General features: G+C 51.4%; 1 protein-coding gene across 2 annotated transcripts in view; it reads right to left on the bottom strand.

Annotated features, from left to right (window-relative positions):
- rfc4 (replication factor C (activator 1) 4) overlaps positions 1–23294 on the bottom strand; it is a 40016-nt gene extending 16722 nt beyond the window's left edge. The window contains exons 1-5 of one of the 2 annotated variants that reach the window (XM_059650924.1): positions 23210–23294; positions 13126–13251; positions 11759–11837; positions 8801–8880; positions 6394–6513 (exon numbers count right to left, since the gene is read on the bottom strand). In XM_059650924.1, coding sequence (XP_059506907.1) covers positions 6394–6513; positions 8801–8880; positions 11759–11837; positions 13126–13244 — 398 coding nt within the window. In that variant the 5' untranslated portion in view covers positions 13245–13251; positions 23210–23294. The remainder of the gene's footprint in view (positions 1–6393; positions 6514–8800; positions 8881–11758; positions 11838–13125; positions 13252–23209) is intronic. The other variant, XM_059650925.1, reaches the window with a different exon arrangement.
- Between the last annotated feature and the right edge of the window lie 1364 nt (positions 23295–24658).

The following is a 24658-nucleotide window of genomic DNA, read 5'->3' as shown; positions in this document are numbered from 1 at the left end:
GTAACGTTCTGGGCCCCCAGGTTCAAATCCTGCCGCGGCAGATGGTGGAATTTGAATTTAATAAATATCTGGAAATTAAGAGTCTAACGATGACCCTGAATCCAACGTCAATCATCGGAAAAACCCATCTGGTTCAGTAATGGCCTACATGTGGTTACTGCAATATTGTTACTCTCAAATGCGCTCTGAGAATGGCTTAGCAAGCCATTTGGTGGTATCAATTGCAACAAAGTCTCAAGAAATAAGCAAAAACTGATGGATCACCTGGCATCAAACTAGGCACTGGAAAAGACAACAGCAGAAACAGCCCTGTCAACCCTGCAAAGTCCTCCTCACTAGCATCTGGTGTTTAGTGCTAAAATTGGGAGAGCTGTCTCACAGACTAGTCAAGCAACAGCCTGACATAGTCACAAATCACACCATAACGACAATGTCCCAGACATCACATCAGCATCACTGGATACATCCAGTCTCACCGGTAGCACAGACCCAGCAGAGGTGGAGGCACAGTGGTATACAGTCAGGAGGGAGCTGCCGTTGGGAGTCCTCAACATTGACTCCAGGTCTCATGAAGTTGTGTGGCTTCAGATTAAACATGGGCAAGGAAATCTCCTGCTGATTTTTCACATATCACATTCCCCACAGCTGATGCATCAGTACCCCGCCACATTGAACAACACCTAGAGGAGGCACTGAGGATAGCATGAACACAAAATGTACTCTGGGTGGGCCATTTCAATGTCCACCACCAAAAGTGGCTCGGCAGTACTTCTGATCGAGCTGGTCAGGTTCTAAAGGTTGGGTCTACAGCAGGTGGTGAGGGAACCGACAAGAGGGATGACCTCATCCTTACCAATCTGCCAGCTGCAGACATGTCAGTCCATAATAGTATCGGTAAGGTGGCCATTACACATACTCCCGCCTTGACAATGAGAATAAACTCCGTCATATTGTGTGGTACTATCACCATTCTAAATGGGACAGACTTCAAACAGAAGTGCTGTGCGGCTGCAATGCTAACCACTGAGCCACCGCGCCACAGCACCAGGGACCCAGGTTCAATTCCAGCCTCGGGCGACTGTTTGTGTGGAATTTGCACATTCTCCCTGTGTCTGTGAGGGTTTCCTCCGGGTGCTCCAGTTTCCTCCCACAGTTCAAAGATGTGCAGGCTAGGTGGATCGGCCATGCTAAATTGCCCGTAGTGTTCAGGGGTGTGTGGGTTGTGGGGGATGGGTCTGGGTGGTGTGCTTCAAGGGGCAGTGTGGACTTGTTGGGCTGAAGGGCCTATTTCCACACTGTAGGGAATCTAATCTACCAACTCAAGATTGGTCCATCAACAGCAGCAGAATTGTACTCCAGCATAATCTGTCACCTCTTGGCCCGGCATATACCCGACTCAACCATTAACATCAATCCAGAGATCAACCCTGGTTCAATACAATATGCAGGAGGGCCATGCCAGGAACAGCACCAGGCATACCTGAAGATGAGGCATCAACCTGGTGAAGCCACCAAACAGAACTAGTGTACACCAAACAGATAAAGCAGCGAGTGATAGACAGAGTTAAACAATCCCAGAACCAACAGATCAGATCCAAGCTCTGCAGTCCTGCCCCATCCAGTGGTGAACAATTAAACAACTCATTGGAGGAGAAGGCTCCATAAATATCCCCATCCCCAATGATGGAAGAGCCCAGCATATTCGCAGCAATCTTCAGCCAGAAGTGCCGAGTGAATGATCCATCTTGGCCTCATCCAGAGGTCCCCAGGAACACAGACACCAGTCTTCAGCCAATTTGATTCACTCTGCATGATAGCAAGAAACTATTGGAGGTATTTTATATCGCAAAATCTACCGGCCCTGACAACATTCTGCCAATAGTACAGAGGACTTGTGCTCCAGAACTTGCTGCTCCCCAAGCCAAGCTGTTCCAGTACAGTTACAGCACTGGTATCCACACAATGTGGAAAATTACCCAAATAGCAGGACAAACCCAACCCGGCCAATAACTGCCCCACCAATCCCCCCTCAATCATCAGTAAAGTGATAGAAAGTGTCAGTAACAGTGCTATCAAGCAGCACCTGCTCAGTGACGCCCAGTTTGGGTTCCACCAGGGCCACTCAGCTCCTGACCTCATTACAGCCTTGGTTCAAACATGGGCTTAAGAGCTGAATTCCAGAGGTGATGTGACAGTGACAGCCCTTGACATCAAAGCTGCACACTGGATTACTACCCAGAGGACCGGGCTAATGCTCTGGCAGCCGGGGGAAGTTAAAAACAATGATTAAAGTATTGAGAGGAGAGATCTGGTCTCAGCAATAGTGACCTTGAAACAAATGTCGATTGTAAGCACTAATTTCCTTAATTCCTAACTTCCTTAATTTTAAGGTTTTGGAGTAGTTTTGTAGCTCGGACTATGGGTGTTGAGGTTGGTTGGCTCACCGAGCTGCTTTGTCATTCCGCAGACATTTCGTTACCGTCCTCAGTGCAGCCTCTGAAGAAGAGGAGTCAGTATGTCTTCCTGCCGGGTTTTTAAACTCTGGGGTCCGTTGAGCTGAACTGCCTCATTTAATGTCCTTTCAGGAAGCAAATTGGTCATTCTTTCCTGGTCTGGTCTAAAAGTGACTCCAGACATGCAGAAATGTAGTTAAGTCTTAAATGCCATCTGAAATTATTGAACGAGATATTCACCCAAATCTATCTGCCCCAAGGTCTAAAAGGATGGAACTGGACAGAATACCACGCACTGACTTGGACTTCAGAAAACAGAACGACATACCCAGTCCTGTCAACACTTGAGAGGATCTCCTTCCTAACATCTGAGAGCTTGTGATATCATTCGTAGAGCTTTGCCACAGACTACAAAGAAAGGAGGAGACCATTCAACCCACTCAACCTCCCTCCATTCTAATTCATGCCTGACCTTGATGGCTGATCCTGTATTTCCACACCATACTCCTGCTCGCTCCCCAACCCTTTTGTGTCTAGAAATCCATCTATTTTGCTATAGAGATAATTTATATTCACTTGGCCTCCACAATCTTACGTGATAGAAAATTCCCTAAGTTCATCAGAACCTGAGTAAAGAAATTACTACAGATCTCAGTACAGAGTGGCCTGTCCCTGCACCCTAAGACTGTGATCCCTTGCTTCAGAAGTCCCAGCCAGGGGAAACATCATCATTGCATCCAGTCTGTCCAGCCCTGTAAGAGATTTATATGTTCAAAGAGATACACTCTCATTCTTCTAAACTCCACTGAATACAGGTCCAGGCGACCCAATTTCTGCTCATACAACAAACCTGCCAGCCCAGGATCAGTCAATCATCCTTTGCTGCATTTCCTCTGTCATGAGGATATTCTTTAATAGGTAATGAAGCAAAACCTACGCACAATACTCCAGAAGCCCCTTGCCATTTGTGGAACTTGCCAAATCCCTTTGACATGTCTTTTCATAATAAACTGTTCAAGCCCAATCTTCTCGATACAATCCTCCAATTGTGAAAACAGACATGAATCTGCTCATGCATGCGGACTGTGCAATAAACCATCCATTGCCATTGTGAAACATGTGGTTTCAGCACCATCACAGCAGGTTAGCTCCAGTTACTGTGACTCGATTCAGTAATGTCATTGCCAATCATGGCACGATACACTGGAATCGCATGCTGGAAAATAAATTATTCCATAAGTTATCACAACAGTTAAGATTTATAAAGTAGGCCAAATTTGCCTTCATTGGTCAAAACATTGAGGATAGGTGCTGGGACATCATATTGCAGCTGTACAGACCACTGGTGAAGCCACATTTAGAATACTGCATTCTGATTGTCCTTCTAGAGAAAAGGTCTTGTGAAACCTGAACGGATGCAGAAATGATTTACAAGGATATTGACGGAACTGAAAGTTTTGAACTCTAGGGAAAGGCTGCAAAAACTGAGGCTTTTTTCGTGGAGGGTTGGAGGCTGAGAGGTGACCTTATAGAGATTTATAAAATCATGTGGAGTATAGATAGGGTGAATATTTTTAAGGTGAGAGGGTAAAGTTTTAAAAAAAGGACCTGAGAGGCAACTTTTTCACACAGACAATGGTGCATGAATGGAATGAGCTGCCAGTGGTGGAGGCTGGTGCAATTACAACGTTTAAAAGGCATCTGATGGGTATACGAATAGGAAGGGTTTGGAGGGATATGGGCCAGATTCTGGCAAATGGGACTAGGTCAGATTGGGGTGTCTGGTCAGTATGGAGAGGTTGGACCCAAGAGTCTGTTTCCATGTTGTTTGACTCGAATTCACCCGATTTGCAGACCCAGGTTGATCAAGATATGCATTGAGTTACTATTTACTATCTATAATTAGACTCTAGCTAGAAATAAAGTTATTACCCTCAGCATATAACAATACTAATAAAAACTCAAATCCACTTCTACACTCCCCTTTATAAAGACAAGAGAGACATTGATAGGAATAAAAATATAAAAGGAATGGGACAGCAAAACTGGAAATGCTGTTCAGTAGTCTTTTTTTTAAAAAAGCATCCATTGAATTGGTTCTTCCTGACCAGGTTTCTTCTTGGTTTTCCTTTTCCAAATGTTTCCACTGGTTTGAAAGAGGCACAAGGTGACAGGTTCTATAATAGAAAGTTTTTGACTTACTGCGTAAATGTTTCAGCCCACAACAACCACTGAAGGATAGATAAACTGGTATTATTTAAGTTTAAAAGGGGTTTTGACTGCAGAGAACAGAGAGACAGCTCCTGAGCTGGAGGATAACTGATCAGTTCTCTGTATCTTGTGCCTAATCCTAAACTGCTCAGTTACAAGACAGCCAATCATATAGCTGCAGGCAGGCAAAACACCATCATCATCAATAATGAGTCACTGGTCTTCAGCTGGATAATACTCTTGATGGCAAACAAAGCTCCATCTGTAAACAATCTCTCAGCTCCAGTTTGTCTACAAACACATCAATTACTGTCTGTTCAAACAGCTGTTGTGACTGCCAGCCAGGTTACTTGCTTTTCAAAACTTGCAGCAATCATTGTAAAATCCTGATTTTAATTAGTTGTAATTTGTGACAAAAACAAAAATAAAAGATATGGACTTTACAATCACGAACTTAACCTCTTCCCTCGCTGGCTAACTTCTCTATATTGACTCTGTAACAGTATGGTCACACATCCCTTGCATTAACATGGCTAAAGATATTTTCCCTGACCTATTTACTGAAATCAACTTGTAACTCTCATAAGAGCTCCAGGCACCTTGATAGATTTAGGTGCGATAGCATATCATACCATCTCATTATTCAATCTGATTACAGAAGGTTGACAATGAAATTTTCAATTTCCGATTCATTCTGAAATTATTTTTGTTTCATTTGCTACTGCTTTTACCACTATAAATACAATCCTCCCGTGGCAATTCTCCTTATCATATTGTTTCAATATATTGACATGACCGATTTGCTGATTTTTCCTCCTGTCTGGATTCACAGCATTGAGTTTCTTTTTGATTGAGTAAGGCCATGCTTCTAAGAACAAACTTTGAAGCTTTGATTTCTGAAGAAGGGTCTCGGCCTGAAACGTCAGCCTTCCTGCTCGGCCTGCTGTATTCATCCAGCTCTACACCTTGCTATTTCAAACTTTGGCCTTTCTTTACGCTCAAGTTTTCAGTTTGTTCGGTAATCTTCAGATATTTTTTGGATAACTCGTACGTTTTAGTTAGTTTTATTTGGAAACTTGACACATAGTAAAGTTTCTGAACATTTATTTTCTTGAACACTTCAGGGATCCTCTCACCTCATGCCCTTACATCAATTCAAAGGAGTGAATCTTGTGGACTTTTTAGGGACATCCCTAATGGAAAACAGCAAAAAGAAATTTCTTCATCCCAATCAAATTCCTGAGAATAAACTCTCATCATGATCTTTAAAGTTTGATGTCATTTTGTACTGATCCTTGAGACTGTGGTTGACAAGCTGAAGGGGTACCACTCTCAAAATCCAGAAACAGAAAAATGAAACTAAAACAATGTTTTATTCCCCTTTACACACAAAATACATGAATAAATATAAATCATTTTTTCAAACTTAACTCATTTCTTCACTTAAGAACAAGTTTATAACAACAATAAGGATATACTGTCAGTCTTACTATCACAAGAGCAAATTCATGGTTGGATATGATGGGAGAGGGTTAAGAGTGGAACTCAAAGACTGGCACAGTCCAATTGTCCAAATGACTTGTTTCTGTCTTATACATTCTCTCCAATCATTAGGCTTTAGTAAATGAATAAAAAAACCCATGGTTTTGTTCTGGTCCTCCTGAAATAAAATAATTCATAATAATGTTTTCACAATAATTCTAACTCTCACAGAAAAGTTGCTACTTACTCTGGGCGAGAGCCAGCTACAGTCAATTGTGCAAAGTTTTTCACCTTTTCTCGAATAACCTGGATACCACGTTCATCAGAGGCATTTAGTTCAAGAATTCTCTTCCGGTACAACTCTGGTCTGCAAATGTTGTACAGAATTAATGTTAGTATATCAGATCAAATAGGGTCAGGCTGCTGGTAAGCCACATTCCTGTAGGTTAAGTTACAAACCTAATGCTGCTTTTGAAGAAACAGATCTCCAGTATTTTTAAAGAACTTCAGTTTTTTTTTGCGGGGACGAGGACAAATTAACGGGGTCATATGCATTTCAACAAGTCATTGAACACTGCAGATATCGTGAATTTCTAAGAAGCTGTCAAAGGGGTTGTGAAATTGGTGTAGCGCATCTTGCAGATGGTTCACACTACTGTTACCAGTTGTCATTGATGAAGGAAGCAGAAGTTTAAGCTGCTGGACAAGGTGCTGCTCAAGCAGCTACTTTGCACATCAGGATGCCAGCTGTCTCAAGTGTTGCTGGAGCTACACTTGTCTTGGCAGGTCCTGACTTGTGCATCATGTGCAGTGGAAAAGCTTTTGGAATTCAAGAGGTGAGGTACCCACTGTTTAAAAAAAAAATTCAGTTTCTGACACCGTTTAAGCCAGCGTTAAAACAACTGGTCCAGTGAGAATTCTACTCAGTGGTGGGCCAACGCTCCCGGTCCCAGAATGTTGATGGCTAAGGTAATTTAGAGATGGTAACTGCGGCACAAGACACTTGAAAACTGTTTCTTTTCTGCTGAATCCAACTTGAACTCTACTCTGAGAGTAAGAACTGCAGATGCTGGTGTCAGAGATAACACAGTGTGGAGTTAAAGGAACGCAGCAGGCCAGGCAGCACCAGAGGAGCAGGGAAGTTGAAGTTGAAGTTTCAGGTTGGGACCCTTCTTCAGAAATGGGGAAGGGAGAAGTGAGCTCTGAAAGAGAGAGGAGGGGTGGGGCTGGGGAAGGTAGGTGGGATGGTGATAGGTGAGTGCAGGTAGGGAGTGGTGGGGATTGGTCAATGAGGTGGGAGGTGCAGATAGGTGGGATAGATGATGGACAGATTGTGTCAGGTCAAGGAGGCAGGGATGAGGAGGGGGGGGTTGGTCATGGGATGAGGCCAGAGGTGGGGAGATTTTAAAACTCGTGAATTCCACATTTAGGCCATCGGGTTATAGGCTCCCGAGGTGAAATATGAGGTGCGGCTCCAGCAGTTTGTGGGTGGTGTCATTGTGGCACTGGAGGCGGCCCAGGATGGACACGTCAACCACGAAGCGGGAGGGGTAGCTGAAATGGTTCGCAACTGGAAGGTGTTGTCGTTTGTCGCAAACAGAATGCAAGTGCTCTACAAAACGGTCTCTGAGTCTCCGCTTGGTCTCACAGAAGTAGAGGACATGCACATCTGTCAATGTGGTCTATTGCATCCGCTACTCCTGATGTGCGCTCCTCTACATCAGTGAGACCGAGCAGAGACTCAGAGACCATTGTGTAGACCACCTGCGCTCTGTTCACGACAAATAACAACGCCTCCTGGTTGCGAACCGTTTTGGGGAGGTGGTAGCTAGTGGTATTAGCACTTGACTGTTAATCCAGAGACCCACATTATATTCTGGAATTTGAATTCAATAAAATATTTGGAATTAAGAACCTAATGATAACCATGAATCCATTGTCAATCATTAGGGAAAAGCCATCTGGTTCACTGATCTCCTTTAGGGAAGGAAACTGCCATCCTTACCTAATCTGGTCTACTTTTACTCCAGACCCACAGCAATGTGGCTGACTCTGAACTGCCTGCGTTCAATTAGGAATGGGCAATAAATGCTGCCTGGCCAGCGACAGCCTCATCCCATTAATGAATAAAGAAAATAAAACAAATCTCCCCCTCCCACTTCCTGGGTAACATGCCCATCCTGGGCCTCCTCCAGTGTCACAACGATGTTACATGCAAACTGGAGGAGCAGCACCTCATATTCTGCCTCGGAGCCTACAGCACAATGGCCAAAACGTGGATTTTACCAGTTTCAAATCTCCCCACCCCCTGCCTTATCCCATGACTAACCCACCCTCTCATCCCCGCCTCCTTGACTTTACACAACCTGTCCAACTCTCCCACAAATCCGCTCCTCCCTACAACTCACTGGCCAATTCCCACCACTCCCTGACTGCAGTCACCTATCGCCATCCCACCTATCTTCTCCAGCCCCACCCCTTCTCTCTCTATTTCAGAGTTCCCTTACCCCTCCCCGATTCCTGAAGAAGGGTCCCAACCCGAAATGTTAACATTCCTGCTCCTCTGATGCTGCCTGGCCTGCTGTGTTCCTCCAGCTCCACACTGTGTTACCTTGAATCAACACTTTTTCTAAACAAGTTCAATGCCGGCTTACCCGAAAAGTTCCCTCGCTGCAGCGAGTATTGTGGAAGTTTTTCCTGTGCCAGGGGGTCCATAAAAAAGCAAATTCGGAAGCTGCAAAAGAAAACAAAAGCATTTTGCAAAATAAATCTACCAGAATATCTTCACTTAAACCAGACACTAACTTACAGACGTATGATTTAGGAGAAATATGCCAGTTTTTCAAACCTGCTCCCCATCCAGTAAGATCACAGCTATGTTTTAAATTCCATGTTTCCAGCTACCCCAATGATCTTTGAAACTCTCACCTAATGACAATCTATACACCTACGTTTGAAAATATTCTGAGGCAGAGTTCCAAAGTTGCACAATGCCCAGAACAGAAAAAAAAACCTGGAAGAACCACAGATGCTGGAAAAAGGAACAAAAATAGAAATTGCTGGAAAAGCTCACTGGGTGTGGCAGCATTTGTGAAGAGAAATCAGAGTTAGCGTTTCGGATCTAGTGACTCTTCCTCACTTGTTTTTGTTGCCCCAGAAAAAAATTCCCCTCATCTCACTCCTAAAAGGGCAGCCTCTAATTTTAAAACAGCAGGCATTTATTAGAACATCATCCCTTCTTCTTCAAGCTGCGATAGGATAGAACAAAACATCTTCTCTGAAAGCACTCACAATTGCTATAGGAAGGAGGTTGTGAAATTCGGAAGAGCTCAGAAAGGGTTTACAAGGATGTTGGCAGGGTTGGAGGGTTTGAGCCATAGGGAGATGCTGAATGGGCTGGGGCTATTTTCCCTGGAACATCAGAGGCTGAGGGAGACCATATAGAGTCCTTGATAAAGTCATGAGGAGCATGGATGGGTTGAATAGTCAAGGTCTTTTCCCCAGAGTGAGGGAGTCCACAACTCGAGGGCATACACTTAAGGTAAAAGGGGCAAGATTTAAAAGGGACCCAAAAGGCAACTTTTTCACACAGAGGGTGGTGCGTGTATGGAATGAGCTGCCAGAAGTGGTGAAGGCTGGTACAGTTACAGCATTTAAAAGGCATCTGTTTAGGTAGATGAATAGGAAGGGTTTAGAGTGATATGGTCCAAATGTTGGAAAATGGGATTAGATTAATTTAGGATATCTGGTCAGCATGGATGAGTTGGACTGAAGAGTTCGTTTCTGTGCCCTACATCTCTATGATTCTATGCAGGATAATCTCAGCTCAGACCCTAAGACATACAAATGCCCTGAATTTTACACAGCCAAACAATCTCAAACTATCCCTTTGGTAATTTGACTCACCGTGGAGAGTTCAGAACAGCTTGGCCTGTAGCTGCCTCTCACATACACTGACTGTGTTAAAAGTGACACTAATGGAGTTATAACAGGTCTCCAGGTGCCCCTGTGCTGGGAGGGAAAAGTCAGCCCAATTTCTACTACCTGCTGACTAGCCAGTGATGAAGAAGACTGTGCATACAGTCAGTGAGCACTGATATGCTGGGCCAACTGATAAACAGCCTGTCACCTGTGGGTTAGTCTCTTTAAATGACCATTTAAAACTGCCAAGTATCGGTTGCAGAACTGATCACAAACAGATAAAGGCCTGCCCTTAGCTCTGAGACTGGGAAAGCACCGTTATTCAAAAGATTAAAAAAAACAGAACAGATTAGACAGACAGCATTAATATTGAGGTCTCAAAAATTAGATCCAATGTGTCATATGATCTTCCGTGTAGTTTCTTTGAACGAATATATAAACAGAAGGTCTGCCAGGAAAAGATTCTTCAACCATCGAGAAGAGGAGGAGGAGTAGGCCATGCAGCCCTTTGAACCTGTTCAACCATTCAATATTCAACTCAGTGTCCTGTTCCATTTTACCTCATACCATTTAATCCCTTTAGCACTAAGAGGTATATACGACTCCTTCTTGAAAATGTTTTGGACTCAGTCACTTTCTGTGGCACAGAATTCCACAGGCTAACCACTCTCTGGGTGAAGATATTTCTCCTTGTTTCAGTCCTAAATTGCTGACCCTGTATCCTTCAGCTGTCTCCAGTCAGAGCCGCTCCAATGTCACATGCACCATGATTGATGTCAGCAGGTCAATCACAGCATGGCTTTTGATTCCAGAAATCAGTATTGTGCACAGACTTGAGAAGCCCGCATAACCATGAAGAAAATTAGACAGGACTCAGCTTAGACCGTGACCTCTGGTTCTGCACTACCCAATCATTAGGAACATTGTTCTCGAATTTACTCTGTCTAGTGCTGTTATAATTTTATAGTTTTCTATGAAATCCTCCTCATACTTCTAAACTCCAGTGAATTAAATTGTAACCCGTCCAGTCTCTCTTCATGGTCAGCCCTGCCATCGCAGGAATCTGTCTGGCAAACCTACCTTCCATAGGCAGAACATCCTTCCTCAGAGAAGACGACCAAAACTGCACACAAAACTCCAGGTGTGATCTCACTCTGTACAATAGCAGCGAGACATCCCTGCTCCTATAGTCCAATCCTCTGGCAATGAAGGCCAATGTCCCATTTGCCTTCTTCATCACCTGTCGAACCTGAATGCTCACTTTCAGTGACTGGTGTACAAGTCTTGTTGCACCTCCCACTTTCTCAATCTATTGTTATTCAGACAATAATCTGCCTTCCTGGTCTTGTTCCCAAAGTGGATAACCTGACATTTATCCACATCATACTGTGTCAACCATACATGTGTCCACTCACTTAGCCTGTCCAAATCACACTGACGCATCTCGGCATCCTGCTCACAGCTCATCCTCCCACCTAGCTTGGTGTTATCTGTAAATTGGAGATATTACATTTAGTTCGCTCATCCAAATCTTCGATATATATTCTGAATAGATTTCAGAATTTAATTCTGAAAGAATGTAATTTAAGGAACAGGAGCAGCATTTTTTTTATTGTAATACATCTGTCTGCCATCTAAAAATGGTACTGAACTGAGAATTAATAAATACTTGCAGTGGGTTTGACACTCACATCAGCTCCTTCAAGTGACTTCTTTAGCACAGCCACAACTTCTTCTTGAAATGCCACTTCAGATACACATTTTGGACGGCTGCAGGCAAAGAACAATAAACCAGACAGATTGAAGGGAAATCTCGATTCAAACACACAACTTTGTTTTGTATAAATTGCATCCATCTCCCAAATCACAAAAAGAAATTAATTAGTAATTCTCACCCATTGTGATACAATGAAGGATAACACAAATAATCTATTTTCAGGTGTGAAGATGTGAATTAGTCGTGTGCTCAGCATTCTGCTTTACTCACTTTACCTCAAGAGAATTTTCCATTATCCTTCAAAGAAACTCACTGGGTTTTGACAGGGTGCACAGGCAACTGATTTTTAAAAGGCTAAGAAATTGCTCAGACCATTGATTACTGGAGTTGGGATGTCATTTTTAGGTTGTGCAAGATATTGGTGAGGCCTCTTCTAGAGCACTGTGTGCAGGTCTGGTCACTCTGCTGTAGGAAGGGTATTATTATACTGGAGGGGGTTCAGGAAGGAATGACCAGGATGTTGTTGCAGATCAAGGGTTTGAGATTTAAAAATAGTTCAGGACTTTTTCCACTTGAGTGTAGGAGGTTGAGGGGTCACCTTATGGAAGTTTATAAAATCATGAGGGGAATAGGTAAGGTGAATGACAAGGGTCTTTTCCCCAGGGTGGTGGGGGTCAAAACTAGGAGGCATATTTTTAAGGTGAGAAGAGGAAAATTCAAAAAAGGACGTGAGGGGCAACTTTTCTTTACACAGGAGAATGGAATGAACTGCCAGAGGAAGTGGTGGATGCAGGTGCTGTTACAACATGTAAAAGACATTTGAGCAAGTTGACGATTAGGAAGAGTTTGAAGGGATATGGGCCAAATGCAGGCAGGTGGGACAAGTTTAGTTTGGGAACATGGCTGGTGTGGATTGGTTGGAAAAATGGGTCTGTTTCCATGTTGCATGGCTCTATGAATGCTGAACAGACATTTTAATTCAGATGATAGCATGTTAATTAAAATGAAATAGGCACTTAAAAAAAGTCACAATTATCATAATCAATTTCATAGCACTGGTTATTGTAAAGGTTTTGACATTGTGATTTTTGGAAAGTATTCTTGTCCAGAAATACCCAAGGTCATTTAAAGTTTTTGAAAAGATTTGAAGCTTGGGTTGTAGACTTGCCCGCCGAGCCAGTGTGTTTGATTGCAGACGTTTGGTCACATGAAACTACAACAACTGTATGATTACAAAGGACACGCACAAAAAGCGAGCAAAAATGTCTAATCGCCCACATAATCCTGAAAGAAAAGGACACATGACACTACAAAAAGCATCATCTGGAGTTAGTTTCTTACTATTTCTCCACCCATGGAACTGGTTTTTGCTTTTTGTTCTCTCCACTGGTTCCTGCTGCAGCTTTGTCTTTCGCTGGTTTCGAGCTGATTACTCCAGGTCCTTTTAAAAATGCTTGCATCTTCCACCTTCCAACACAAATTGCAAATATTAAATGTACGAGGTTTTTTTGGCAGCAAAAGGAATGAAGACACAAAAAAACAACATCTTGACTGACAGCACTGAGGCCAGAGGCTGTAAAGCACAAGGATATGATGACAGGTTGAACTTTGGTTCAATACGTTCAATTCCCAGTTGACTACATGGAGCATAGCCGTATGCGTGCGAGTTAACAAAGCGTGGAGTTGGATGAACACAGCAGGCCAAGCTGCATCATAGGAGCACAAAAGCTAGAGATCCCCTGGGGTTTGTCCGGAGGGAAGAGGGTAACTTCTTCAGGTTAGGAATTCCATGGTAGTTGATGGGAAATGTTCATCCTGGAGACCAGTTACTAGTGATGTACCGCAAGGGTCAGTGTTGGGTCCACTGCTGTTTGTCATTTTTATAAATGACCTGGATGAGGGTGTAGAAGGATGAGTTAGTAAATTTGCAGTTGACACTAAGGTCGGTGGAGTTGTGGATAGTGACGAAGGATGCTGTAGGTTGCAGAGAGACATAGATAGGCTGCAGAGCGGGGCTGAGAGGTGGCAAATGGAGTTTAATGCAGACAAGTGTGAGGTGATGCACTTTGGTAGGAGTAACCGGAAGGCAAAGTACAGGGCTAATGGTAAGATTCTTAGTAGTGTAGATGAGCAGAGAGATCTCGGTGTCCATGTACACAGATCCTTGAAAGTTGCCACCCAGGTTGACAGGGCTGTTAAGAAGGTATACAGTGTTTTAGCTTTTATTAATAGAGGGATCGAGTTCCGGAATCAAGAGGTTATGCTGCAGCTGTGTAAAACTCTGGTGCGGCCGCACTTGGAGTATTGTGTACAGTTCTGGTCACCGCATTATAAGTAGGATGTGGAAGCTTTGGAAAGGGTGCAGAGGAGATTTACTAGGATGTTGCCTGGCATGGAGGGAAGGTCTTACAAGGAAAGGCTGAGGGATTTGAGGCTGTTTTCGTTTGAGAGGTGACTTAATTGAAACATATAAAATAATCAGAGGGTTAGATAGGGTGGATAGGGAGAGCCTTTTTCCTAGGATGGTGACGGCGAGCACGAGGGGGCATAGCTTTAAATTGAGGGGTGAAAGATATAGGACAGATGTCAGAGGTAGTTTCTTTACTCAGAGAGTAGTAAGGGAATGAAATGCTTTGCCTGCAACAGTAGTAGATTTGCCAACTTTAGGTACATTTAAGTCGTCATTGGATGAGCATGGAATAGTGTAGGTTAAATGGGCTTCAGATCGGTATGACAGGTTGGCACAACATCGAGGGCCGAAGGGCCTGTTCTGTGCTGTAATGTTCTATGTTCTATGTATTAAGCTTCGCAGTGAGGTTAAAATTGTATCAGGCCTGCTGTGTTCATTCAGCTCCACACTGTGTTGTCTCGGATTCTCCAGCATCTGAAGGTCCCGTTATCTCTGATGCATGAGTTGCTGTATTTTGCCTGCAGGCCACCTGTAAGTACATCTCAAAATAAACTCCTTCAGGAAGTTCAATATTTTGAAAGCATGTTTTTTTTTCTCACAAATAATACATATATCATTTTGTAACAAATTATATATCTTCAATTTTACATCCCGAGGCCATTCATGAATTCCTAACTGAAGGATCAGTTAGGAAACCATGATCCTTACTCAGCATAGCTCTGACATCCTGCACTTGCTTATCTGTCCAGTTTTCCAGCCAGGGATAAGTTTAAAGTAGCATAATAACTACATTATTGGTCTAACAGTCTAAAGATCAGAAATCACACCACACCAGGTTACAGCCCAATGGGCTTATTTGAAATCACAAGCTTTCGAAACACCTCACCCGAGGGAGTAACTGAGCTCTGTTCAGAGACACTCACAGACAGGCGGACAGGGACACTCACCCCCATCCCACACACAGATACAGGCAGACAGGGACACTCACCCCCACCCCACACACAGACAGGCAAACAGAGACACTCACCCCCACCCCACACACAGACACAGGCAGACAGGGACACTCACCCCCACCCCACACACAGACACAAACAGACAGAGAGGGGCCCTCGCGCCCCCCCCCCCACCCCCAAGATAGAGACACTCACCACCACCCCTGCCAGAAAGAGGCACACCCCCACCCCACACACAGACAGAGAGGAACCCCCACCGCCCCCCCCAGACAGAGAGGGGCCCTCGCCCCCACCCCCCAGACAGAGAGGGGCTCTCGCCAGCACCCCGCAGACAGAGACACTCGCCCCCGAAACCCCCAGAGACACTCGCTCCCGCCCCCGCCCCACACACAGACACTCGCTCCCGCCCCGCAGCCAGAAGGAGACACTCGCCCCCGCCCCCCCAGAGACACTCGCCCCGCCCCGCCCCGCCCCCAACCAACCACCGCCCCCGGACAAAGACACTCGCTCCCGCCCCCACACACAGACACTCGCTCCCGCACCCACCCTCCCCAGACAGAGACACTCCTCCCCACCCGCCGCCTCAGACAGAGACACTCGCCCCCGCCCCCCGAAGGACAGAGACACTCCTTCTCCTTCTCCCCCCCCCCCACCGACAGAGACACTCCTTCTCCCCCTCCCCCCCAGACAGAGACACTCCTTCTCCCCCCCCCAGACACAGTCACTCCTTCTCCCCCTCCCCCTCCCAGAGACACTCCTTCTCCCCCACCCCCCCCGACAGACACTCCTCCTCCCCCCCACCCCCCGACAGACACTCCTTCTCCCCCCCCCACAGACAGAGACACTCCTTCTCCCCCCCCATAGACAGAGACACTCCTTCTCCCCCCCCCATAGACAGAGACACTCCTTCTCCCCCCCCAGACAGAGACACTCCTTCTCCCCCTCCCCCCCAGACAGAGACACTCCTTCTCCCCCTCCCCCCCAGACAGAGACAGTCCTTCTCCCCCTTCCCCCCCAAGACAGAGACAGTCCTTCTCCCCCTTCCCCCCCAAGACAGAGACACTCCTTCTCCCCCTCCCCCCCAGACAGAGACAGTCCTTCTCCCCCTCCCCTCCCAGACAGAGACACTCCTTCCTTCTTCTCCTCCCCTCCCCCAGACAGAGACACTCCTTCTCCCCCTCCCCTCCCAGACAGAGACACTCCTTCTCCCCCTCCCCTCCCAGACAGAGACACTCCATCCTTCTTCTCCTCCCCCAGACAGAGACACTCCTTCTCCCCCTCCCCCAGACAGAGACACTCCTTCTCCCCCTCCCCCAGACAGAGACACTCCTTCTCCCCCTCCCCCAGACAGAGACACTCCTTCTCCCCCTCCCCCCTCCCAGACAGAGACACTCCTTCTCCCCCTCCCCCCTCCCAGACAGAGACACTCCTTCTCCCCCTCCCCCCTCCCAGACAGAGACACTCCTTCCTTCTTCTCCTCCCCTCCCCCAGACAGAGACACTCCTTCTCCCCCTCCCCTCCCAGACAGAGACACTCCTTCCTTCTTCTCCTCCCCTCCCCCAGACAGAGACACTCCTTCTCCCCCTCCCCTCCCAGACAGAGACACTCCTTCTCCCCCTCCCCTCCCAGACAGAGACACTCCATCCTTCTTCTCCTCCCCCAGACAGAGACACTCCTTCTCCCCCTCCCCCCTCCCAGACAGAGACACTCCTTCTCCCCCTCCCCCCTCCCAGACAGAGACACTCCTTCTCCCCCTCCCCCCTCCCAGACAGAGACACTCCTTCTCCCCCTCCCCCCTCCCAGACAGAGACACTCCTTCTCCCCCTCCCCCCTCCCAGAGACACTCCTCCTCCCCCTCCCAGAGACACTCCTCCTCCCCCTCCCCCCACCGCAGACAGAGACACTCCTTCTCCCCCCGCCAGACAGAGACACTCCTTCACCCCCCCCAGACAGAGACACTCCTTCTCCCCCTCCAAGACAGAGACACTCCTTCTCCCCCCCCCCAGAGAGACACTCCTTCTCCCCACCCCAGACAGAGACACTCCTTCTCCCCACCCCAGACAGAGACACTCCTCCTCCCCCTTCCCCCCCCAGACAGACACTCCTCCTCCCCCTTCCCCCCACCCAGACAGAGACACTCCTCCTCCCCCTTCCCCCCCCAGACAGACACTCCTCCTCCCCCTTCCCCCCACCCAGACAGAGACACTCCTCCTCCCCTTCCCCCCCCAGACAGACACTCCTCCTCCCCCTTCCCCCCACCCAGACAGAGACACTCCTCCTCCCCCTTCCCCCCCCAGACAGAGACACTCCTCCTCCCCCTTCCCCCCCCAGACAGAGACACTCCTCCTCCCCCCCAGACAGAGAGACACCCCACCCCCCCCAGAGAGACACCCCCCCAGACAGAGAGACACCCCACCCCCCCAGACAGAGACACCCCACCCCCCCAGACAGAGACACCCCACCCCCCCCAGAGAGACACCCCACCCCCCCCAGACAGAGACACCCCCCCCAGACAGAGAGACACCCCCCCCAGACAGAGAGACACCCCCCCCAGACAGAGAGACACCCCACCCCCCCCAGACAGACACCCCCCACCCCCCCCAGACAGACACCCCACCCCCCCCAGACAGAGACACCCCCCCAGACAGAGAGACACCCCACCCCCCCAGACAGAGACACCTCCCCCAGACAGAGAGACACCCCACCCCCCCAGACAGAGACACCTCCCCTAGACAGAGAGACACCCCACCCCCCCAGACAGAGACACCTCCCCCAGACAGAGAGACACCCCACCCCCCCCCGACAGACACCCCCCCAGAGAGACACCCCACCCCCCCCAGACAGACACCCCCCCAGAGAGACACCCCACCCCCCCCAGACAGACACCCCCCCAGAGAGACACCCCACCCCCCCCAGACAGACACCCCACCCCCCCCAGACAGACACCCCCCCCAGACAGACACCCCACACCCCCCAGACAGACACCCCCCCCAGACAGACACCCCCCCCAGACAGAGAGACACCCCACCCCCCCCAGACAGAGACACCCCACCCCCCCCAGACAGAGACACCCCCCCCAGACAGAGAGACACCCCACCCCCCCCAGACAGAGACACCCCAACCCCCCAGACAGAGACACCCCCCCCAGACAGAGAGACACCCCACCCCCCCAGACAGAGACACACCCCACCCCCCCAGACAGAGACACCCCCCCCAGACAGAGACACCCCCCCCAGACAGAGAGACACCCCACCTCCCCCAGACAGAGACACCCCCCCCAGACAGAGAGACACCCCACCTCCCCCAGACAGAGACACCCCCCCCAGACAGAGAGACACCCCACCTCCCCCAGACAGAGACACCCCCCCCAGACAGAGAGACACCCCACCTCCCCCAGACAGAGACACCCCCCCCAGACAGAGACACCCCCCCCAGACAGAGACACCCCACCCCCCCAGACAGAGACACCCCACCCCCCCCAGACAGAGAGACACCCCACCCCCCCCCAGACAGAGACACCCCCCCAGACAGAGACACCCCCCCAGACAGAGAGACACCCCACCCCCCCCAGACAGAGACACCCCCCCAGACAGAGACACCCCCCCCAGACAGAGACACCCCCCCCAGACAGAGAGACACCCCCCCCAGACAGAGAGACACCCCACCCCCCCCAGACAGAGAGACACCCCACCCCCCCCAGACAGAGACACCCCCCCAGACAGAGACACCCCCCCAGACAGAGAGACACCCCACCCCCCCCAGAGAGACACCCCCCCCAGACAGAGACACCCCACCCCCCCCAGACAGAGAGACACCCCCCCCAGACAGAGAGACACCCCCCCCAGACAGAGAGACACTCCACCCCCCCAGACAGAGACACACCCCCCCCAGACAGAGAGACACTCCACCCCCCCAGACAGAGACACACTCCCCCCCAGACAGAGAGACACTCCACCCCCCCAGACAGAGACACACTCCACCCCCCCAGACAGAGACACCCCCCCCAGACAGAGAGACACCCCCCCCAGACAGAGAGACCCCCCCCAGACAGAGAGACACCCCCCCCAGACAGAGAGACACCCCACCCCCCCCAGACAGAGAGACACCCCCCAGACAGAGAGACACCCCACCCCCCCCAGACAGAGAGACACCCCCCCAGACAGAGAGACACCCCACCCCCCCCAGAGAGACACCCCCCAGACAGAGAGACACCCCCCCCAGACAGAGAGACACCCCTCCCCCCCCAGACAGAGACACCCCCCCCAGACAGAGAGACACCCCACCCCCCCCAGACAGAGAGACACCCCCCCCCAGACAGAGAGACACCCCCCCCCCAGACAGAGAGACACCCCCCCCCCCAGACAGAGAGACACCCCCCCCCCCAGACAGAGAGACACCCCCCCCCAGACAGAGACACACCCCCCCCAGACAGAGAGACACCCCACCCCCCCAGACAGAGAGACACCCCCCCGCCCCCCCAGACAGACACCCCCCCGCCCCCCCCAGACAGACACCCCCCGCCCCCCCCAGACAGAGAGACACCCCCCCACCGCCCCCCCCAGACAGAGAGACACCCCCCCACCGCCCCCCCCCCAGAGAGACACCCCCCCAGACAGAGAGACAACCCCCCCCAGACAGAGAGACACCCCACCCCCCCAGATAGAGAGACACCCCACCCCCCCAGATAGACAACCACCCCACCCCCCCAGATAGACAACCCCCCCAGACAGAGAGACACCCCACCCCCCCAGAGAGACACCCCACCCCCCCAGAGAGACAACCCCCCCCAGACAGAGAGACACCCCACCCCCCCAGAGAGACAACCCCCCCCAGACAGAGAGACACCCCACCCCCCCAGAGAGACACCCCACCCCCCCAGAGAGACACCCCACCCCCCCAGAGAGACAACCCCCCCCAGACAGAGAGACACCCCACCCCCCCAGAGAGACACCCCACCCCCCCAGAGAGACAACCCCCCCCAGACAGAGAGACACCCCACCCCCCCAGAGAGACAACCCCCCCCAGACAGACACCCCACCCCCCCCAGAGAGACAACTCCCCCCACACAGACACCCCACCCCCCCCCCAGAGAGACAACCCCCCCAGACAGACACCCCACCCCCCCCCAGAGAGACAACCCCCCCCAGACAGACACCCCACCCCCCCCCAGAGAGACAACCCCCCCCAGACAGACACCCCACCCCCCCCCAGAGAGACAACCCCCCCCCAGACAGACACCCCACCCCCCAGAGAGACACCCCCCCCCCAGAGAGACACCCCACCCCCCCCCCAGAGAGACAACCCCCCCCAGAGAGACAACCCCCCCCAGAGAGACAACCCCCCCCAGACAGAGACACCCCACCCCACCCAGAGAAACACACCCCCCCCAGACACACACCACCCCCCCGACAGAGACACACCCCCCCCCCGACAGAGACACACACACACCACCACCCCCCCCCCCGACAGAGACACACACACACCACCACCCCCCCCCCGACAGAGACACACACACACCACCCCCCCCCCGACAGAGACACACACACACCACCCCCCCCCGACAGAGACACACACCACCCCCCCCCGACAGAGACACACCCCCCCCCCCGACAGAGACACACCACCACCACCCCCCCCCCGACAGAGACACACACACACCACCCCCCCCCCCCGACAGAGACACACACACACCACCACCCCCCCGACAGAGACACACACCACCCCCCCCCCGACAGAGACACACCACCACCACCCCCCCCCGACAGAGACACACCACCACCACCCCCCCCCCCGACAGAGACACACACACCACCACCACCACCCCCCCCCGACAGAGACACACACACCACCACCACCACCCCCCCCCCCGACAGAGACACACACACACCACCCCCCCCCCCGACAGAGACACACACACACCACCCCCCCCCGACAGAGACACACACACACCACCCCCCCCCCGACAGAGACACACACACACCACCCCCCCCCCCGACAGAGACACACCACCACCACCCCCCCCCCCGACAGAGACACACACACCACCACCACCCCCCCCCCGACAGAGACACACACACACCACCCCCCCCCCCGACAGAGACACACCACCACCACCCCCCCCCCGACAGAGACACACACACACCACCACCCCCCCCCCGACAGAGACACACCACCACCCCCCCCCCCGACAGAGACACACCACCACCACCCCCCCCCCCGACAGAGACACACCACCACCACCCCCCCCCCGACAGAGACACACACACACCACCCCCCCCCCGACAGAGACACACCACCACCCCCCCCCCGACAGAGACACACCACCACCACCCCCCCCCGACAGAGACACACACACACCACCCCCCCCCCGACAGAGACACACCACCACCACCCCCCCCCCCGACAGAGACACACACACACCACCCCCCCCCCCCGACAGAGACACACCACCACCACCCCCCCCCCGACAGAGACACACACACACCACCACCCCCCCCCGACAGAGACACACCACCACCCCCCCCCCGACAGAGACACACACACACCACCCCCCCCCCCGACAGAGACACACCACCACCCCCCCCCCGACAGAGACACACCACCACCACCCCCCCCCGACAGAGACACACACACACCACCCCCCCCCCGACAGAGACACACCACCACCACCCCCCCCCCGACAGAGACACACACACACCACCCCCCCCCCCCGACAGAGACACACCACCACCACCCCCCCCCGACAGAGACACACCACCACCACCCCCCCCCGACAGAGACACACACACACCACCACCCCCCCCCCGACAGAGACACACCACCACCCCCCCCCGACAGAGACACACACACCACCACCACCCCCCCCGACAGAGACACACACACACCACCACCCCCCCCGACAGAGACACACACACACCACCACCCCCCCCGACAGAGACACACACACACCACCACCCCCCCCCCGACAGAGACACACCACCACCACCCCCCCCCCGACAGAGACACACACACACCACCCCCCGACAGAGACACACACACACACCACCACCCCCCCCGACAGAGACACACACACACCACCACCCCCCCCGACAGAGACACACACACACCACCACCCCCCCCCCGACAGAGACACACCACCACCACCCCCCCCCCCGACAGAGACACACACACACCACCCCCCCCCCCGACAGAGACACACACACACCACCCCCCCCCCGACAGAGACACACACACCACCACCACCCCCCCCGACAGAGACACACACACACCACCCCCCCCCCCGACAGAGACACACACACACCACCCCCCCCCCCGACAGAGACACACACACACCACCCCCCCCCCCCGACAGAGACACACACCACCCCCCCCCGACAGAGACACACACACCACCACCCCCCCCCCGACAGAGACACACACACACCACCCCCCCCCCGACAGAGACACACACACACCACCCCCCCCCCGACAGAGACACACACACACCCCCCCCCCCCCCCGACAGAGACACACCACCACCCCCCCCCCGACAGAGACACACCCCCCCCCCGACAGAGACACACACACACCACGCCCCCCCCCCCCGACAGAGACACACCACCACCACCCCCCCCCCCGACAGAGACACACACACACCACGCCCCCCCCCCCCCGACAGAGACACACACACCACCACCCCCCCCCCGACAGAGACACACCACCACCACCCCCCCCCCGACAGAGACACACACACCACCCCCCCCCCGACAGAGACACACACACACCACCACCCCCCCCCGACAGAGACACACCCCCCCCCCCGACAGAGACACACACACACCCCCCCCCCCCCCCCCGACAGAGACACACACACCCCCCCCCCCCCCGACAGAGACACACACCCCCCCCCCCCCCGACAGAGACACACACCCCCCCCCCCCCGACAGAGACACACCACCCCCCCCGACAGAGACACACACACACCACCCCCCCCCCCGACAGAGACACACACACACCACCCCCCCCCCCGACAGAGACACACACACACCCCCCCCCCCCCCCCCCGACAGAGAGGGGCCCTCACTCTCACTGATCCACAGACTCCCGACTCTGCTGCCTCTGCTAAAACTCCCGCCAACGACTCCGGTGCACTGACCGCATTTCCGCTTCCGGCGGTGTCCCAGCCAAACCCGTCCGGGTGGAAAAACCGGCTCCGAAACAAAGCGACCCACCCCCTCCTCCCCACGGCCCCCCTTGGACATTGAATCTTCAGGAGGTGCTCGGTATCATTCTGGGGAATGGAAGGGGATTGTCGGGGTGGGGGTGAGGTGGATGATCAGTCATAGTGGTCATGAATGTTGGAGCAGGCTGGAAGGGCCGAATGGCCTACTCCTGATCCTATTTTGAAATAAAAGATGTTGGAAATCTGAAAACAACACAGAAAGTGCTGGAGAAACTCAGTGTGTGCGCAGAGAGAGAGAGAAACAGAGTGAACATTTCAAGATGGTCTTTGGGGTTCAGGTTGTAAACCAGTTTTGAAAAAGATTCATCTCAGACTCACAATGTTCACAGGTGCCAGTGCCAGACCTGCCTTTCCCAGGGGTGACCCTCTGGCTGTTCTGTCTATACACACCATTGCCTCAGAATTCTGCCTTCATTTCAATTCTACCCTGTTCATTTTCGGTTATCCAATGTGCAGTACATTGAATAGGTCAGAAGGTCTCCAAAAGATTTGAACTCAATTGGACTCCTACCAAGGATGTCCACTTCACTGAAATGGGCCACTGTCCTCAACCGATCCTATAGAATCAGAAACCTAACCTCATTTTCCGTTACTACCTGGTTTCTCATATTCTTATTTTAGGACTTTTTTCCCCTCACCACTTATTCCGATGTTAGTTCCTTGCTGGAGTGCAGAGGCACCCCAGTGATACCCATCATTCACCCTGAAATCTTAACTACAATACCCAGGTAGTTGTTATCGATGGGAGGGTGAGAGCAGAGTTTAAAACAACCTAACACACTCACTCCTACATTTTTACAAAGAAATACTGATTTATCATAGTGAAATCTTTGATTGAGTTATCTTTGAAACTTGCTTTCTACTTCACGATTACTAACCAGAACTGTTAAGTTGATTAGAGTAATGAAAACAAAGATTCATGTCGAAGTGCAAAAGTTACATTTTAATACCGTGATCTTACAGCATTACTTTCTTCTCATTTTTCAAATGACTGAAAATACTCCCACTATACAGTCCATCACTTGCTGTAAGTCACTAGAGTGCTGTGCAATGTTACAAGAATGCAAATGTCTTCTCTATTTAACAAAAGTTGAGAATTCCAGCAAAATTAGAGGCATACAAAAATAAGCAAATACAAAATTATTTGTTAAACATTGAGAAACTGCGATAAGCCACATTGCAAGTATAAGTTATCCTAAGCATTGCACTATCAAATACTTCAAAATAACTTTAAACACTACTTTTGACCCCCACCAAGATAAATGGGATTCTACAGGAACTTGTGTGAGG

Source organism: Stegostoma tigrinum, chromosome 14 (assembly GCF_030684315.1).
Source record: "Stegostoma tigrinum isolate sSteTig4 chromosome 14, sSteTig4.hap1, whole genome shotgun sequence".
Lineage (NCBI taxonomy): Eukaryota > Metazoa > Chordata > Chondrichthyes > Orectolobiformes > Stegostomatidae > Stegostoma > Stegostoma tigrinum.
Note: the sequence above shows the minus strand (reverse complement) of the source record. Positions and strands in the feature narration are given on the sequence as shown.